This window comes from Myripristis murdjan, chromosome 19, assembly GCF_902150065.1.
Source record: "Myripristis murdjan chromosome 19, fMyrMur1.1, whole genome shotgun sequence".
NCBI lineage: Eukaryota > Metazoa > Chordata > Actinopteri > Holocentriformes > Holocentridae > Myripristis > Myripristis murdjan.
In genome coordinates this window covers 5,839,690-5,859,368 of record NC_043998.1, presented here as the reverse complement: position 1 = coordinate 5,859,368, position 19,679 = coordinate 5,839,690, and the positions used below count along the sequence as shown (strand labels likewise).

The 19,679-nt window shown below is 42.4% G+C and overlaps 2 protein-coding genes across 5 annotated transcripts in view; one reads left to right on the top strand and one right to left on the bottom strand.

Moving 5' to 3' along the window:
* Nucleotides 1–1,323: 1,323 nt before the first annotated feature.
* Nucleotides 1,324–19,679, bottom strand: part of ormdl3 (ORMDL sphingolipid biosynthesis regulator 3) — a 23,383-nt gene continuing 5,027 nt past the window's right edge. For 2 of the 4 annotated variants that reach the window (XM_030078022.1, XM_030078021.1), the window contains 4 exons: nt 16,531–16,645; nt 5,567–5,775; nt 4,636–4,787; nt 1,324–3,379 (listed from right to left, as the gene is read on the bottom strand). In XM_030078022.1, the coding sequence (XP_029933882.1) occupies nt 3,244–3,379; nt 4,636–4,787; nt 5,567–5,740 (462 nt within the window). In that variant the 5' untranslated portion in view covers nt 5,741–5,775; nt 16,531–16,645 and the 3' untranslated portion in view covers nt 1,324–3,243. Of the gene's footprint in view, nt 3,380–4,635; nt 4,788–5,566; nt 5,776–6,406; nt 6,652–13,467; nt 13,604–16,530; nt 16,646–19,679 lie in introns of those variants that run through there. The other 2 variants (XM_030078025.1, XM_030078024.1) reach the window with 2 other exon arrangements.
* Nucleotides 16,534–19,679, top strand: part of wnt3 (wingless-type MMTV integration site family, member 3) — a 21,676-nt gene continuing 18,530 nt past the window's right edge. The window contains exon 1 of the mRNA XM_030078020.1: nt 16,534–16,613. Within this exon, the coding sequence (XP_029933880.1) occupies nt 16,534–16,613 (80 nt within the window). The remainder of the gene's footprint in view (nt 16,614–19,679) is intronic.

Here is a 19,679-nt window from a genome sequence, read left to right as displayed (position 1 = left end):
TTAGAGATGAATTAGTGGTTCCCCCCCCAAAAAATTAATTCAAAAAAGAAAAAGAAAAATGACATCTTTGCATCTAGAACCCAGCATTTATTGTATATTGGATTATATCATGAGTCAAGCACTCCTGTATGCTTTTGTGCTTTATCAAGCAAAATGAGGAGAACTGCCCCACAGTCTCTTTTTAAGTCAGAGTGCCAACCCTTTGTATTTAGTACCAGTGCTGGCATAATGTGATACCCAGCTCTTCACTCTAACACCATCACTCTCACATTATCAAAGATTAACCAGCTTCTGGATTTGGGTGACATGGGATGCAGTACTGTACCTATATCAGGTTACAATATCCAAATAAAGATCATGGATTACCTTTTAGATTTGAGGGGCTTATTTGCTACCAAGTAGGAGCTGAAAGACAGCGCAGAGCAGCTCGGTTCAAGTGTAACAGTCTGGTGATTCTGTATATTTATAGAAACAATCATTTCATTTTTATTATGTTGAAATACTGCAGCAATACAACCAGTGGCTATTGCATCACATACTGTATGTTTTGTGTGTGCTTGCACCATATAATCCTATAGCATTTCAAACATACAAACACTGGTATCACTGAGGAACAAGCTAAGGAATCAATATCCAAGGTCAAGGCTTTCAGGAATATCGTAACAAACGGATTTTTGCACACACCATAGCGCCACCGTAATTGATCGGGATATATTCATGCAAAGGCCTCTGCACACAGACATACAGTAGATCAATCAATTCACAATTTTAATTCCAACTTTGCAAAAGAGGATGCTGCTTCCACTCAAACAAAATATTTTTGTTATAAACTGTGTGTACAAACAGCACTGTAAATACTAAACCCTTGCTTCATTAAAGGCATGAGATATAATATAAAAAAGTCATCTTGGTGTAAATCTATGAAATGAACTCCCTCTAAACAAAGGCTTGCTCTACAAGTCTAGGCATGACTTGACCAGCAGCATGAGCTTATTTATTAAATAAGAAATAAGAAGAGAAAATATCATTTCTATGCCCTTAATAAAGGCATGGAAGTAAAGATTAACACTATGACAAAAACTGGAGTTCCATTCACGTTTAAATCTATTTCTAGATTTAATATTCAACCTTAATGACATTACTTCTGCAATTTACAGACAAGAGTTAATTAAGCCACCAAAAGGCAGGAGGATCTTACCATTTTCAAAGCCCTTATTAGGCACACACCATGCAGTACCAATAATGTGTTTTTACCATACAACTACATAATGAAGCTGAAAAGGTCCTCGACATGTACCAATTCTTCTCACTGTTACAATCTCAATAAATTAAACATGTTGTCTATTTTTTTTTTTTTTTTTTTTTTTTTTTGAAAGGCGGAAAAACTCATTTTCTACTACTGGGCTACACAACAAGACAAATCAAGCAAGTATAGCAGAGGAGTATTTTGCTGAGCGCACATGAAATATATGTCATTATGTCATTTCCCTTAAAAACACAAGGACACTGATCATCAAACATAAGTTATGAGCACACAGCTTCAAATTTAATTAACATTCGGTGTGCAGTATCTTTCAAAAGCTGTCGTGTCGCCTCCAAAAAAAAAAAAAAAAAAAAAAAAAAACACTGGGTGTGTGACATTTAAAATCCATGGTCATATTGTGCTATGAAGTCATACATACAGCCTCTTGCTTAAAGCCCTTTTTGATTGGTCATGAAGACGAGAACATTCAGAAACACCATGATCAAGTACAAACGGAAGCATACAGACTACTACTGTACATACACATCCTTAACTCTTTGGTCCATGCTCATTAACCTTTCTCTGGATTCATCTGCATTCACGAGTGCCATTTTGCATTTCCAAATGATCTCATCTGAATGTTCATGAGGTTGATGCATATGGCTACTGCAAATATTCAAAGAACTATGGCATCTAGTAAAAGAAAAAAAAAAAATCAGAAGTAAATGTCGCATCACTGTCACACAACCATTATACTACACATTTCTTCATAAAGACAAATTGATTTGAGATGAGAACATCCATAACTTCTGTAAATATTGCCCAGGGCTGACTAAAATACATTCCAAGTCAAGTTGAAATAGTGTAAAAATAATAATAATGATGATGAAAGAAATGACCATGTACATAAATTGGACAAGCAGAGTGTAAAATCTGAAAACAAACATGAAAAACTTTGAAAGAGCATGACTTCTAACATGCTCATTTGCCCCGCGGCTCCAAACAGAGATGCAGACATGCTGATGTAATGTTCTTGGAGGAGGCTGAGCATTTTTATGGTGTTTTTTTTTCTTGCATGTCTTTGAATATGCACACAGTGTAGCTAAATTAAGAACAGAAATACTGATGGGAGACCAGTTTTCCACTTAGGTCCAAGTGAAAGACTTCTGGTCATGTTGCTTGGCCTATGTTCCTGGATAAGTTCAGAGTGCTACTTACAGAGATATTCTACAGACAGGCCAGGCTATGCCAGACTAGGCCAGACAGGAAGCTTGCTGTGGCACAAATCGGGACAGGAGCAGTCCAAATATGGAAACGGTCAGATAAAAATAAGAGTTCCTTAACTTTCTGATCTTCGACCCTGAGCAAGGCGGTGAGGGCTAAATATAAAACCCTGCGGTTCCTCATGTCCCGCCCCTGCAGCGGTCACCAGCTCCCTTGTCACTATCTCATCAAACTTTTGCTACTATCCTTCTCTAAAGCTGGAGAGAAAAGAAGTCTTACGAGGAGGAAGGAAGCTGAATAGATACAGCAGTGTAATTACCAAAAAAATAACCTCCATGAATGTCTGGTAAAGTGTGTCAGTGGGTACAATAGCCTAACAATAGCTGTGCTACCATGTCTTTCTCTCTTTCTGACACTCATCACCCCAGAAAATTCTCATTTCTACAGCAATTTCGACATATTACATCCCATTTACAGACACTTTCTTTCAAAGTGTCAGTGAAAATGTGCAACTCAAAGGAGATAGACCACAAATAATCACAACAGTACACTTTCCATTTGTGCTTTCTGTCAAGTGTATTGTGTCTGTTTCCTGGGGTTTGGTACCATGGCAGTATCCCCAAAAGGCTTCATTTAGAGAGCTGCTCAGCAAAGCTGGGAGCTAGAGAGCCATGGATCCTTACGGGCCTGTGGCCAAATCAGAGGCCTGATACTCTGTGTGCTCACAGCAGTCCATAGAGACTTGGTGGGGGGAGGAGGTGTCCTCTTCCGCCCTGTCAGTACTTATTAATCCCAAAGATCCTCACACCGTGCAGCTGGGGCAGCTTGGGGATGAGCACAGTGAGCAAGGAGACAGTGTTGACCACAAAATGGACCCGGTCATATTTGGTGTAGAAACTGGTTAGGATATACCTAGGAGATAAAGAAGGTAGAGCAGAAAAAAGAAGAATGGGTTAAAAGGGTGGGGATGAGTAAACGCCTGACCCCTTAAATTCTGAATAAACTCAACTGCCTTTCATTTTCTGTGAAAGCTCTCAAAGAAAAAAAAACAACTTGTAGCAGAGCATATCAATAAGAAATACTTTGAATGCTAAAAAGGCATTTTGATAACAAGCCTAAAAGCCTTTTTTTTTTGTCACAAAATGGCAATCCTCTGTCAGTCCAAACTGTCTCAGCATCCATTTAAGAACAGTGTGTTAAACCTTTTGGCCCCATTTTGCTTTAGAAAACCACTGCTGTTACAGTCACTTTGGTGAGTTGATTCCTAAAGCACCAATACTGTCAGAATGTGCCAGCACTTGCATGCATGACACTGTTCCAACATGCCGACCCACAGGACTACACCATCAGCGATGATCAATATAACTAAAACACGTAAGTGTGATGCTGCAATGCTAAGTGAATAAACCATAACATCTCAGTTAAAAGACCCACTGAGACAGAGTGAGCAAGAACCAGACATTCAGTAAATGCCTCCAGTGTGAGCTCCCCCGTCTGTCAGCACTCAGTACACAAGCCCTGACAACCTGCTGGCTATATGCAGGCACTGGATGCTGAGATGTGGTATTTCTGGTGCAACACTGCCAGAGTCTGTAGGGGAAGAGGAAATTCACAATGCTGATTCAACATCAAAAGCATGTTTAGATGTAATCGTATGAATCTGTGGGGGATTGTTATGAGCTAAAAATGAGGCCTTGGACATCCTGTTCAGTACAGAGCTGGTGAGGTCATGCCATAAAAGCTCTCAAAAGACTTTAACAGATGTGTAGCTTTCCCAGCTGGAGCCCTGACCTATAGACTGAACACTTGTCTCTTCCTGCTGGTGCGGGTAACAAAACAAAATTATTAAGGGGCCCTTAAAAGTAGTGAGAAAAAATGTACACCTGCAGAACTGCTATCACCACAATGTTCAAGCTGAGGTGGCAAAGCAACCCCAGCGACCCCGGGTCTGCTTCCTGTATACGGGCTGGGTAATTACAGAAAAAGGCATGAAAGTAGCAAAGCATGTTGCTACGAATGTTAAGCCCCTGACAAGGTGTGGTGTTGGACAACAAACCCTACAACAACAAGAAAAGCTATTCAGTCCAACGTCTTTGTGACCACTGGAGCTGAGACCCATCCTGACTTATCAGTTGCCACACAGCTGAGGGCATAAGAGGGCCACTTACAGGACGATGGGTGTTATGGTGAGAAACTTGCGCGAGGCAGTGAACTGCACGCCGTAGTCCATCTGCTCCCAGTGTGTGAGGAGGCGAGACTTGCCCTGATCTGGGGTCTCAAAGGGCGTCCCTTTCACGGTGTGGAGTAGGAGATACATGCACTGCAAAAGAAAAACAAGACACTTAGATGATCAAATGTTCTGCTCTTATATCTGTAATACTGATTAACACTGAGATGCAACAATTAGCTGAACTTGCCTGGAACATAATCAGGGTTGAGGTTGAACAACGTTAAGATAAAATGCACAGTGCTTGTTTGTATAAAGTCAAACCCTCACTATATACATAAATATGAAAAATACTATATATTTTTGTAAAGAATCAACTGCAAGCTACAGTAACACGGTACTGTTCTCTGAAACTGTGGGGCAGACAGTCAGCATTACCTAATCAAAGGGTTGATGATGCAAGACTGAGCAATACCTCAGTTCTGATGATGATCATGTTGGCTGAAACATTACTGGTGCCATTAGATTAGCAATGAGCATGACTAGCCACAGAGAAGGAGGAAGAAGGCCTTTCCTCCTCACAAAGCACAGCTCAGTGCAGTTGTCTCTATAGGACCTGTGCCACACGATTTAGCACCTGCAGTATAATGTCCCGTGCTTGGTTTTGAGCTACTCTGCTGTTCCTTTGCGTTCCTGTTGTTTTAGTCTTTTGTTTCCCTTTGCTGTTTGGAGCACATTTGTATGCTCCATTTGTTACTGTCATGTCTGTCTATGTTAAAAGTTATACTTTTCCTATTGTTACAATGCCTTTTACCAGCTGGTGCTGCAATGTATTTGTCCTTAATTGACCTGGCTGATTCAGTAAAAAGTAAGGGAAGCAGCAAAGTTAGTGTGGTAGTGCTTGGTGCCTTTAGGCATTGTGCTTTACTAACCAGGTTGTGGATGAGGTTGGTGAGGGTCCACACCACAGGTACGCTGGCAAAGGGAATGCTGAGCAGGATGACGTGCAGGAGGCCGATGCCCAGGATGTATGACAACCAGATTCCCCTGCTGTTCATCACTCGGGTGTTGGGGTTCACCTCGCTGTGCGCTGTGCCCACATTCATGATGGCGCCGGTGCCACTTCCAAGCCGCCTGTCCACTGTAAGATGTGAAAGGGTTGATCCACAGCATGATCTGAATGAGTCTGCAAGAGACTGAGCATGCACAACTCTGATCTCTCTACTGTGAGATGCACAGAAAACATCAGTGAATTAATTCATTAACACTTCTACTTTAACTATACACAAAGAGGCAGTGAAAAGTGTTACCTTAAATCGAATCATATCACACTAGCTATTAATGTAAAATATCACTAGCTGTTCATGCAATCCCAGCATAAATTTTGTTTACAGTCCACTCCAATAGTGACCTATATAATACGAAGCAATAAAGCACAAGAAAATGAGCTAAGGAGACGCTTTAACGTTAGTGGAGTGAAAGTAGGTTAGGTTTGACAAATGAACTTTGACGCACAGAGACCCTGCCGTGCAAGTCTGAATCTGCAGGTCAACAGTAACTGATTGATGAGAGTAAACAATGTAGCAAGCACTTGGCCATTCCAGCATGATTTTCAAGTTGTCAAACCTCAAAATATGGCTAAGTGCTATCAGCAGCCTATCTACAAGTGGACTGTGCGGTCCTATCAAAGTTGCAAACACATTAGCTAGTCTGTGTTAGTGAGTAAATAAACCAATATATACAACAGGAGAAAAAATGGCTTCAACTCCGACCTGTATTGACACTAGTCCGTTATCACAGTTTTCCTCTTATCGATGCCTTCAGTTATATAACTGATAATGTCACTGGGTGAGCTGGCGAGGCTCCACTGTTGAGTCTAGTCGTCCACTAGCATATTTCTGCTCCGGGCGAGGTGATAAGTGCAACCCGTCCGCTCACAGACAAACAATCAAGCAAGACATATCCACTTTTCCTTCGTCTTCTTGCCAACAGCTGGTGACAACACAGCACGGTTCAAGACAAAACGTCATCGCTTTCAGAGCCCACTCACATTTCGCCTGACGTTTTACTCGCCGCATTTCGTCGTTATTGGTTACTTCGTATCACATGGCCCAAATTAGCCAATCACGCTGCAATGCGCTGGAAACACGGTGACGCCGCCCCCCGTTGACGTCACGCCGGTGGGAGGGAGCAGGGCGAACAAGCATGACTGTCATAGTGAGAGATTTTGCTTATTTTAAAGAAGAAATACTGTAAATTAACACAATTGATTATAAAATGGCTTGTGAAAAACATATTGTAGGCTATAATCACACAGAAAGAAGAAGAAGCTATCACACAGATAATATCTTCTATGATGGCTGCTCATTCATCAGATCATCAATGTGTACTGACCAAATTTAAATTCACTTTGTTGCCCTATGTGTTGGTAAAGATATTAATTTCTGTTTAATCAAAGCTGCTACTGTCTCTGACTCCTCTTTGGGTATCACTTGATATCTGTGTACAAAAGCGGGGCCCTTGACTCCATGCAGCCAAGGTGAGAGAAAGCATTGCTCGAGGCGGTGAAAATGACTGACAGGGTCGATACTCCAGCCCCAAAATCAAAGAAGATCAACAGTGTCATGTTCTAGATCCAAAGATAAGTCCGAATACTAATTTAGACCCACAGTCGCCCTAGGCCAAGGGGGTCAACTGTGTTCTACTTACACCCAGCGTTACATGATATCCAGTGTTTCCAAGGGTGCCCCTGTGATGAGCAGCATCAAACAGGTCTGGCCGGCTAACAGTGGATTCTCTCATGCTCATGGCCTTGGGTGCCACAGCCGTGCTAGCAGTGTAAACCTAGAGCTCTGTTCACATGCAAGTATGATGGACAAAGCTCTGAGATCACTGCTGGCACTGGAACCATAATCAAATGCCTGACATTGATGGAATAATCCTCCAGAAAGAGGTAGTAAATGATGATTAGATGCAATGACAAGTCAACAAAAACTTGTCAGATTATACTTAACGGTTCTGAACAAGATGTCAGTTTTACAGGGTGACACAGCGATGATTGCTAAAAGTTTCTCACTCATTTAGTCACTTAAATACACATACAGTAGCTTTGGGGCAAATGCTGGCATTGAGACCTAATTTCTAGGTGACAAAATTAAATCACTGGCAACCCCGCTGAGACCGATGACATTATCTTAAAGGGGAATCCTGTAGCAATTCACAAAAACATTGCAAGCGCAAGTTCTATATGTATAACCCCCTACGCTTTGTTTCTTCTTTTTTTTTTTCATTCATGCACGCATATCAGTTCCTCAGTTCACAAGGTATTGCTTTCATGTTTTATTGCCCAGCACCTGTCTGAAAAACATTTCTGCACTTAGCAAAGTGGGGTTGGATATCCGATCTCAGCCCTGAGACATCTTTGGCCACCTCAGACGCTGATAAAATCAAAGCTTCAAAGTCCTGCGGTCTTCCCCATTTCTTCTCAACCACATATTTAACAGATGTTTAGATATGTTCTTCAGTAGACTGTGCTTCTATACAATTTTGACTAATGCCTCCAGGTCACCTGACTGAGGCTCTCAGAAGTAATGTGATGCCATTAATAGGACTCGTGCCTGTAATAAAAGCTTTTAATGATGAGATGCATTTCATGTTATATTCTGTTCTTGTATCACTGTCTTTTCCTGCTGGGTCTTTGTTTGGTAATATAAACCACAGTGTTCATAAGGATGAGACATTTTTCATCACGTCAGGAAACACAATTAGTAAAGTATACATTTTTAGAACACAATATTTTTTATTAACTTGAATTTAATAATCAACTGGCAGCATTCATTGTCCTTTCTTGGTTTCAATTTTACACGCCAGTGTTGGGAAGCCTTTTTAGACTATAGCGCCGCTCTTCACTCAGTAAAATCAGCATTGTTGTGATAATACTGCTTTTACATCGTTGTTTCTATCCTGCTCAGCATACCAGTGCAAGTCTTCTCTTTATTGCATGTGTCAGTTTTTTAATGACTGTTTAAAGCTTGTATAGTTTGTGTAGTATTGTGGCATTTAAAGATAGTTATTATCCGCTTTACTCTTGAGCTAATGCAGCTTATGTGTAGTGCAACCACAATAGCATGCTCTAAGAGGAAGACTCAGAGGCTTACATCAAGCTGTTCATCCTTTGTTGTAGCAGAGGATGCAATATGGCAGCATTCTTAGCAAAGGAAGTTGGTGTTTTGAAGGGGAGATGCATCCTTTGGTGTACCAAAGGATGCAAAAAAAAAGTTCAGATTTTTTTTTTTTTTTATAATTCATAATTTCAGTGGGAGAGAGCATTAGTGTAAATCTATTCCTGAGTCGCAGCTGTATAAAATAACATGTTTGATTTGCCACAATATACTGGATACTGTAATGCAAAAGCTCCTCCAAAGCAAAGATTCTGAACCTTCATCCTTTGTTGTGGCTGTCTGTTATGCACGTTGCGGTTGCTGTACTCTAGTTTTTTTTTTTTTTTTTTTTTTTTTCAGCTTTGTAGAGTATGCAGCTTTAGTGTGATCACCAATCTCCTATATTGTCTTTCCATGTAGTGTCACACCATTTGGGGATGCTGCTTTCAGACCGAAAGAGGTACACTGAAATATTTAGTCTCATTGAATCTGACTGGGTCATCATCTACCGCAGTGTTCTCCAACCCAGTCCTCAAGGACCACGGTGTCCTGCAGGTTTTTGTTTCAGCTCTGCTCTTTCACACCTGATCCATTTAAGGGCTTCATGCTGATTGGTTGAAGCAGATCTACCTGAACAGGGCGTGCAGGAAGATGCGTGGGCCTTAATTGGGTCAGGTGTGCAAGAGCAGAGCTGAAACCAAAACCTGCAGGACAGGCGGACCTTGAGGACTGGGTTGGGGAACACTGGTCTACCGTATATTACTAGCGTATTTCGATGCAAAAATAAAATGTATTACTATCTCATTAGAACATTAAATTACTGCACTGACTGGGCACTCACTAAAACTATCTCTGTACAGGTGCAATCATGTTAAAAAAAAAAAAAAAAAACTGTAGCTACAGAGCATTTCTACACCGTTGTAGTATGCACGTATTATATCCAGTCTATGGTCTAACTATGTTCTGCACTGTCTCCATTGCAGTGCACATGTATGTCCTTGCAGCATGTATGGAGTAATCCTGACCTTCTCAAGTTACTGTTGTCATGCCAGGCTCATGGCACCATGCTTGCACGACAATTCTTGTGTGTATTTGACAATGAGGAGCCTCTGATGATGATATGTAACCAGCAGATGTCACCATCAACACACTTCCCACGGGTAGCCACCACCCCCGGCATCTGTCCACTCATACACCTACAGTGATGAACTGTTGACATGCACACAGCGTGTCACATGTAAACACAGGTTTCTACACATTATTCCCATATGGGTAGTTACTCAGGGGAAGACGTTTTATCACTGAAATAGATAAACGGATGTAATCCAGTGTACCCATTCCCCCTCTAAAGTGTACCTTTTACACCAAAGCATAACGTCAGTGATAATGATGCAACAGTTCATCTCAGCTCTCAAACAACTGTAATCCTTTTATACATGATCACCTGAGAACCCTAAACATGATTTTAAATTAGGATAACAATGCAACAAAAGCATGTCTATGCTAAATCTTAGGCTGCTTGACGAGGCAACGTGACCATGTATTCATGCTCTGGCCTGATTCTGTTTAAAAAAAAAAAATAGAAACTTTAACTTCAGTCTAAATAAACATGTCCTTGTGGGAAATGTTTATGTCCTCAACTGTATCTGTGTGGCAGAAGAAATCATAAGATTGCTGGTGTAAATATGCGAAACTAGAGTCACCATCAATGCACTTGTCAAGTACAAAAAGCACAATTTATGGAGTACCTAATTCCACATAATGTAGAACAAGAGGCCCACAATTACAGTGCAATTGGATAATATAATACTACTGATAATCATCTATGGCCTAGTTAACACTCCAATTACCTCATATAGCCTGCACTCTGCATTCAGCATGATTATGAGTGGAGTAAGATATGTGATCCTTGTCATGTCAACTGTAAAACTTGCAGACAAACAACTAGACTAATTATTTCAAATTTAGGTATCACTTTTGGCTTATTATAAAGCAAAGTGAATATGCTTAGCGAATTCAATGCTTTCTAAAGCCGAATAATGTACAGAACTAGCATGCACTGTAGTGGGTGATTTTTTTTTTTTTTTTCCAAATTCATCAACGGTAAAAAATAGGAAAAATGTAATTTGACCCAACATTTTCTTGAAAACCTAGAGTTATTATGGCAAATGCATTTGGTCATTTATTAAGAAGCTTAGCAATTCTGTGAAGAATATATTAATGTAATACGGCCAGACACACAGTGCAATTAATATGAACATGTTCTAAAGGTTAATAGCATGGAGCTTCTATGCTGCACAATCTGAGAGGACGGACACTGCTAGAGTAGTGTCCCCAATGGCAGAGGTGGACTTGTGACCCAGGCAGGCTTGGATGATAGCCTCGCTGGAAAAGGCTGACGCAGGGAGTCCATTATTGCCCCTGGAGGAAGCTGAGGATTAGAACACCAAAGAATTTCAATAAAAGAAGTGTCTGTTTGGGGGGCGGGGAGGGGCAGAAGGGTGGGTGGGGGGGTGATGAGGGGGCTCCCTCATTGTCCCAACAGTGATTGAGAGCAAGAGGAGGGGAGTGGGAGGGCATTGTGTTTGCAGCCCCTCTGAAGAAGGTGGTTATTAGGGGGGATGGCTAAGGAGGGGTGAGGGGTGGGGAGGCTGTTGACTCTTCATCTTGTGTGAACAAAGTCTCTGGCACATAGCCCTCTTCTCTCCCTCTGTCCCAGACCCCCTTGTTTACGAGTGCCATGAATACTGCCCCTCCACTCGGGGACCCCCGCCACTTCCAACCTGCACCACCGTACATTGTGGGGCTTAAGTGCCCTTTAATTAGGCCGCCTCAGTGTCCGGCTGAAGACCGCTGTGGTTTTAGGCTCTTCCCTGTGGGACCTTGCTGAGCGGCTCACACACACCAATAGGGCTTCCCTCACACAGCCAAGGGATGAAGTGTTTGCTGCTCTAATGAAAAAAGGTTTGTTTGGGGGAAGTGTTCTTGTCATCTTTGTCCCCTGCCTTACAAAGTCCTGACAAAGGCATCGATATTATCTTTAACGCTGTCCCATTTCCAGGACACATTAGCGGGGATGTTCGCCACAGCAGATGGGTGAGGCTGCAGCCTTTCAGCCACCAAGAGGCATACGCACTGCCAAAATTCTCCGACAAACTACATCAGTAAACATGATGCATTTCCTGTGCGGACAGGATGCATTGCAAATCAGATCGCCGCACTACCATGTGAAGTAAGATATTTGCTATTCACTATGCAGAGAGGTGATTGCATGAATCTGCTCTGCGGCCGTGAACTGGGAAGGAGAGTTTTCCGTCTTTCCACAATTATGTAAACAAACTCGAATTCATGCAAAAATATCTTTACGAAGCGTGAATTCACATAAATTTGGTCACATGTCAAGACAAACACACACAGCTTTGTCATTGTGATGGAGCACATTTCATTATCATAACAGCGAAAGACACAGGACCCCAAGTATGAGGGGGAGGTGGGCAAGAGGCATTGAGAATTTGCTGAACTGCCCCAGCAAAATGAGTAATTTCTGGAAGCCCCATTGTGTCAAGAGCTTACACGGCGAGGACTGAAAGGAAGAAGCAAAGGAAGGATATAAAAATGGGAGTGAATGAAATAAACAAAGAGAAAGATGGTAGGAATGAGAGACAGAAAAGAGTAATGAAAAGAATTGTGTGAAGGGAGGAGGGCGGGATTGGGCGTGTTCAGAAACTTTTTCGCTACAACCCAGTGTGTGTGTAGATACCCTCCTAATCCTGGTTTTATTGGCTGCCTGTGTCCAGCCATGCTGGTCGGATTGAGTGGGGAAGGGCGGGAGGTGGGGGCTGAACACATGTCCTCCTTTGTGGTGATACTCTGATCAGGCCTGAGAAAGAGCCGGACCTGGTTACGGCCTTTCTCAGGTCACCGTAGAAACCGGCACTGTAGGGGACCGCTGTGTGTGCCTCCCCCTCCTGTGCACCTACTGATGCAGACACGTAGCCCAACTCCTTCCTCTTCACAGATTTGTACAAAACACCACCAAGTGTTGTTGAGTCATAGTTCAACCAAAGATCAGGCTCCGATGGTCTTGACCTTAATTGCTATTGCCTTTCCAGACAGTTCGCAATGCACTTGTGGCCTCAACCTGGGAAACATGGTTTCAATGTTGTTCAGATGCAAACCGCAGACCCATTCCTTCGCCTGCACTCATAAATTAGACCACTGTCACATTCCCCTCATCCATCCCTGGCCCTGCTAACCCTCTATCACTCCTACAGAGCAACTGTCGTCCAAATCCAAGAGCTGAGCTCGGCACATTTCTGTCAGTGCCGTAACACGCGACAATGTCCGTGATCGAAAACAGACCTGCCTTGTTGTGAACGTCCCTGAGACATACCACATCTTGACTGGAAGCATTCAAAAGTCATCTTGATTGGAATTATGTCGAAGACTCCCCACCATGACTGGCTGGAGAGCAGGCTTCATGCAAGTTTCACAAAGATATCTATCAATTATTGTCACATTTAGAGACTAGGAGGACTCCCCCCTCCCACACCCCACAGCAAACAGAGCGGTAGGTCGAGGGGTGCTCAGTCACAGCCTGTTTCCCTATCTTCTTTGTTATGGGGGAATAAAACACAGAAGGGGCGGGTGAAGGGGGCCACTCCATTGCTGACCTCCAGACTGTGGTCAGTGGTCCCTCTCTCTGCGGTGGGCACTCAGCCTCTCTACTCCACACTGCACACTCCCAGCCCCTGCTGTGTGACCTTCCAGCCCCCTCAGCCTGCCAAGCTCACTCATGCCCTGCAGGTCCTTGATGGTAAACCACAGGCCCCAGGCAACAAAACATCAGGAGGAGAGAGAGGAGAAATATTTCATTTAAGAGGTACTTGCTACTTCAGTTACATTTTTGGGCAGCAACATCTGTCTGGAAAATTACTCGTCTAGTAAAATTACTTGGGTATTTAGTTACTTCCAAACAAAATGATTTGCGCATGTTTCCACACAAAAATAAGTGCATTACCTGTTTAGGTGTCCCCCCCCTGCAAATAGACTGATGCACTGAGTGTGATAAGACAGGTTTATTGGGGAGGGTTTCTTTTGAGTTCAAGTTAAGCCAAGAGTGCTGCACTTTACTGCACTTTTCTTGTATTTGGAAACAAATCATGGGATGCAGAGCTTGCTCCCTTCCACCATTACTCCATTGAGGATGACTCTCAAATGACATGTTGCTAGTGACCAATAAAGTTGATTAGATTATAGTAATATGACCATGATTCAGAGCATGATTCATGATTTTTGAATCTGTAAACGTAGCAGCAATGTTTTATTTGAAACACCCGTCGTGGCAATAGCTTTATGACCACTAATGAGCATGATCAGGACGTAACAGCACAATTATATGATATATATGGATAAGTCATTCTGGGCCACATTTAAAAGGGCAAGTCTGCCAAATCCTTTTTATTCATTATATCCATTCATTTTCTACTGCTGCAATTATAATATTAAAATCAGGTTTAAATCAATAGGCACTCTGCTAGAACATGAAACTCCACGGTAGAGTATCTTTCCTTTACTGCAACACTGAGCATTGCAGAAGTACTTTGACCCCTTTATTACTCAGATACAGGTCTTACTAGGCCTGGCTCCCACATGATTCAACAAATTCAATCCATTATAAAAATCTGTCAGGTAACCCAAATGATCAAACAAATGTACATGCAATATGAATGCATTTTTAAATGATTTCATCAATATAAGCTAACAAACACAAAAAGTACGTGACTGTGTGCATGAACACCCCCCCACACACAGAATTAGCAATAAAACCCTCAGAAGTCGACTGCAAAGCAGATCAACATGCAAGCATTGCCCAAGTAATGATGGGGCTAGAAATTACTGTGCAAAGTTTGGAGTGTTTTAAATATTTTAAAGTTTTTAAATCAGCGAGCCCGAAGAGGCCTTCAACTTTACCTTGGTGAGTATATCAGATAATTATACATATAAGTCCTTTTTGTTCTTGTTCAGACGTTATATTTATTTAAAGACTATGAATCATGTCACGCAAAACTGCATTGTCCTGAAATTTAACTACAAAGAAAACACCATCTGAACGCAGAGTACCATAATAACATGGTAGAGGAACCACTAACAGCATAAGACATTACTCTGTGAAAGGCAGGAGGCAAATGCACCAGCAAAAATCCAGATGTAAACTGGTCAGGGGATTAAAAATAATCCTGAGAATTATTTTAAGCAACTCCAAAAGCTTGTTTTTCATAAACAAGTGAACCTGTTTTATAATGTGAACATCCAAATGAAGTGAGAAATTTATAGGGATAATCCGCCTTTGAGCATTTCGACAAAAATTTGCAGCTTTTTTGAAGTCCTTGGTGGTCGCCCTTTCCAGTAAGACTCACTGATAATCTTCTGAGACAAAACTCTAAACTAGATTGTGTTATCAGTACGACTGGCTTTGTTTGATCTCTGCCGGGTATCTTGTTTGTATTTACCCTGATCAGTTTCCTTGCATGTGAATAATACGCTTGGTTACTTCAGGCTAATTCTGTGCCCATCACAAGTGTCCCACCCTCCTCCTCCACTCACTCACTCTCTCTATCTGTCTCTCTCTCTCCCTCCTCCCTCTGTCCCACGGCTGCCTGCCCCACAGCCCATCAGAATGACAATGGTATTGATGTAAAATGTGTCGCCTTTGGGCCGCTGAAGCATATAACCCCTGCATGCCTGGCCCAGCCACCACCACACTTTATGGCTTTATTGTGTCCCCTTTTATGTCCTCCCCTGTTGGGGTGGGCGGACAACAATTTAGAAAATTCACTGTAAATATCCCTCTGAGTGCATGAGTGTGAGAGGGTGCGTGTGTGTGTGTGTGTGAGTGAACGTGTGTGTATGTGTGCATGCACTGTATGCACATATATCCGGATCAATTAGTCAGGGCACCACCCCTAAAAATCAATGTGTCAGCGTGTCGCCCCTGTGTGCCCTCCAACACCAATCGCAGACCCTTCTGAAGAGAGGCTGGCCTACATCCCTTTACCTATCCCCGGCCACTCTGGGGAGTCTTTTCTTTGAATTATCCTGGATGAAATAGGTTGAGTAAGAGCTCTACCTTTTCCCTCTGTCCCTCCCTTTACCTCCCGCTCTCATTTCCCTCCCTCTCTCCCTCCCTCTTTTCACTCTTTCCTTTCTTTTCCACATTACCAGGGGGTGGCGTGTGATTGACAGATGGGAACGAATAATAATTTTTTTTCGTAACCTAAGGCCATCCTCTGTGATTGGCTTGCCAGCTGACATCTCCAAACCTCACTCGCTCAACCCCCCCCACACACACACACCCCCACCCCCCCTTTAATATTGGGCCTGTGGATGAGGCATCCTGAGGGAGAAAAAAAGTAGAGAGAGAGAAAAAGATATCTACCTTAGGGAAGAACCTCAGAGAGAGGGAGGGAAGGAGAGGACGGGTAGGAGCGTGTGTGCATGTGTGTGAGAGAGACACTTACTCTCTTAACTACTAGGAGACAGACACACTTTCCTGGCCCGACTCAAAGAAGGGGGGAAAACAGGAGGAAGATTTTTTTTTTCAATATCATTTTAATTTTCCCCTCATTCAACAATCAAGCTGCCCTAAAGCCTCTCTTCCTGGAAACTCTTCTTCACTGCCTACTGGAAATTCTATGTATTGATCCATTTACACTCTTACCCACTACAAGGCTTACCTCATGGATTTGTATCTGATTGGATATGTGATGTGTGTGTGGTTGTCCAGCTCACGGGTGCTTGGAGGCTATCCCATCTGGTGGTGAGTACAATCCAGAGTTTCAGCATCAGACCCTATGTTGCATAAAGAGAGAGACTTTTTGGTCAAATGATCATTTTTGAGAGGGCAGAATGTGCACTTTCAGTTGACTGCGTGGAAAAATGTTCTCCGGCCCAGTCCAAAGAATCTTAACCTCAAATACTAGTGTAGCGGAAAAGGCTCGCCGTTCTTTTCCCTTCTACACTCAGGTCCATTTATCATATTAGAATATGTTGTGATGCAAATGGGGGTGAATTTTTAGGTTGGGAGCATTCACGTTATTACGCAGGTATAGTTACTTTTGAAAAAACATATTTTGTGCAGGCATGCCACATTGATGTGAATTGCACAGTATTCTAAAGACTTTCCAGGCTTTTCTTGATAATAGTTAAAGTCATTACTCTCATCTGTTAGGGGATAAATTGTGTCTCTATGCCTCAAGGACAATGACAACACTGATCTCATTGACGAAAACTCAACAGAAGCCTCAGAAACCATTGCTCAGACCATCCTATTTCTAAATCATTATCATTTTCTTTCTTGAAATACAGCTATATAATTCCAGGACTGCCTTAGGGAGTACAGCAATCATGACCTATTAGATCAGCGTCATTTTGTTTAGTTTGTTATTGTGCCTCAGTGTTTTCATTCAGGCCGCCGGCCCCAAGCATGCCGTGTATCTCTTCATTGTTAAAAAATGTTTTTCCTTTTTTTGTTTGGATGCATGCCGTGCACTTGCCAGTAGTCATTTTGCCACTGACAAAGTTCTGTGTGATATTCAGAATTTTGCGACTGTTTTCACAAAATCGACAAATTTGTTGTCTACCACAGGATATCAGCCGTAATCTGAATCAATCTGTTAACAATTAAATAAATGAATAAATAAATACTAACATATTTTGCTTGTCAATTGTACCACAATCCCCCCCACCCACCCGAGAGATTTGCCAAGGGACAATATGTTTAGGTGCCGCAGGGTTTTATTGTCTTTGTGAAATTATCCCAGATCGCATTTGGCATCAACAACTGAAATTCAGAGGTTCATCTCATTACAAATTCAGCTACACGCAGCTGACCTCATAGCCCCTTGTCTTCTTTTGTAACATAAAGCTTTTATTTTGGAGATATTTGTGTAGGCGTATGACAAAGCTCTTTTGGCTCACGACACAATACTTGTCAGAGCTACTGCACTTTTAGTAGCCCAACTAGCATGTGGTCCCACCATAGTGCTGTCCAAACCGCGAGCATCTCTTGGTTTCATTTACAGAGCAGGGAGCTGCCAAGCACACAGGCCACAGGGCTGAAGTGTTAATGGCAAAGAGGACTTTACACCCACTCCTGGCTTCAGCAAGCACCATCAGACAACAGTGACAAAGAGCCTGGGATTCTCTCTCTGTGAATTACCTGCAGCTGTTCTGTTCAAGGAGCTTACATGACACCGGTATAATGTTCAAACCCTAACAATGCACAGCACCTTTGATTTGGGTAACAAATTTTGAAGTGTAGGTGGGGTGGAGGAGTAACTGGGAGGGTGTAGCAGTGTGTAAAGATGAAAAGCCTCGCCGTAGCTCCAGGTGACTGGGCAGGTGCTGAGGAATGGGTCACAAACAGTGCTGTCAGTAGCATCAGCCCGCGGTGTCGAACACGTCCAAAAAGGGACAAAATGAGGTGGTGCGTCAAGCAAGAAGGTGCCGGGTTTCAGAGAAGGCCCAGGCAGGCTCCTCTCAGCTTCTGTCTCAGGGGCGATGACTTGGTCATAAATTCTCCAGCCAAGGAGGGATGGGTTGGAAAGAAAAGGAGTTTTGACTGCTTTATGTCTGGCAGCCACACCGTCACAAGATGGGATGTTGAAAACAAAACAGAGCATAAATAACTCTGGTGATATGCACATATGTATGGCGGAAGAGGAGATGTAGTACAAAGACATTGCAGACTAATGAGGTGGGTTTGGATAGGTGAGACTGAGCTTTAAAATTGCCCAACTGAGAGGCAATATTGTTTGGAGAAAGAGCAGCTTTGTGCAACAGACGCGAAATAAAGTGTTGAGAGAAATCACACCAGATTAAAGAAACACTGCAGACCCACATAATCCACAGGTCCCACAAGGTCTGAGTGCAGTCATCTATCAAACCCATTCTCTTTGTGCGGCTTGAAAATGACAAATATCTGTTCTCTGACTCATTACTCCATTTTGCTTTCACCTTTTAACCTGTGTATAATAATACTACAAAAAAAAACATCCATGTTTACATGCATGTGTAGCATTTAAAGCCATGCCTGAGGATATAATCATATCTGCAATCGTTATTATCGGCTACCATTATCAATAAGAAACACAGCTAGTGGTGTATTAAAGCTGCATGGCTAAACTCATCAGCCATCATCAGACAGCTCGTAAGCTTGCCTGTCTACACTGGGTTTGTGGTCCTATTGGTGGTCGTAAGTCAATGATGTCACTTTCAGCAAATTATCTCAGCTGAATTTCGCTCAATAAAAGCCATCAAGCAGCAGCAGTGATTATTGGTTTAACTGTGTCACATCACGCAGCCACTAGATGTTTAAATCTCTTGATCCTCTGTTATCATCGCTGCTGCTCAGTGTGCAGGGGAAAGCAGATACTGCGCACTAACGCAAACTAATTCTGTCAGTGCTCACTGTGATTTCAGGCAAGGCCTGATTCCTGCAGCATCCTGTTTGCCTCTAAGTTGGGATCACCTCAATGCATAAGCTGTTGCGGGTCTCACTAAACACAACTAAATCATATTACACAAATTTACAGTACATCACTGTTATGAAAGCTGAAGTCAGAGAAAGAACAATAATTAAGGAGAGAAAGGGAGACTGAGAAAAAGAGACAAATAAAGAGATACCTTCTCTTTATCTGTCTTTTCTTTCATTCTCCCCTTTGGGTGATTGTTTATGTATGGCAATTGCTCAACAGCACAATTTTTTTATTATTGAAAATGCCTTAGATGGTTGTTGGTCAGGGTCACCACAGTTTTTGGGTTTGCTACAATATTTGCAATAAAGTCCAACTGGCACAATGAAAGCCAACATCACAGATCATTT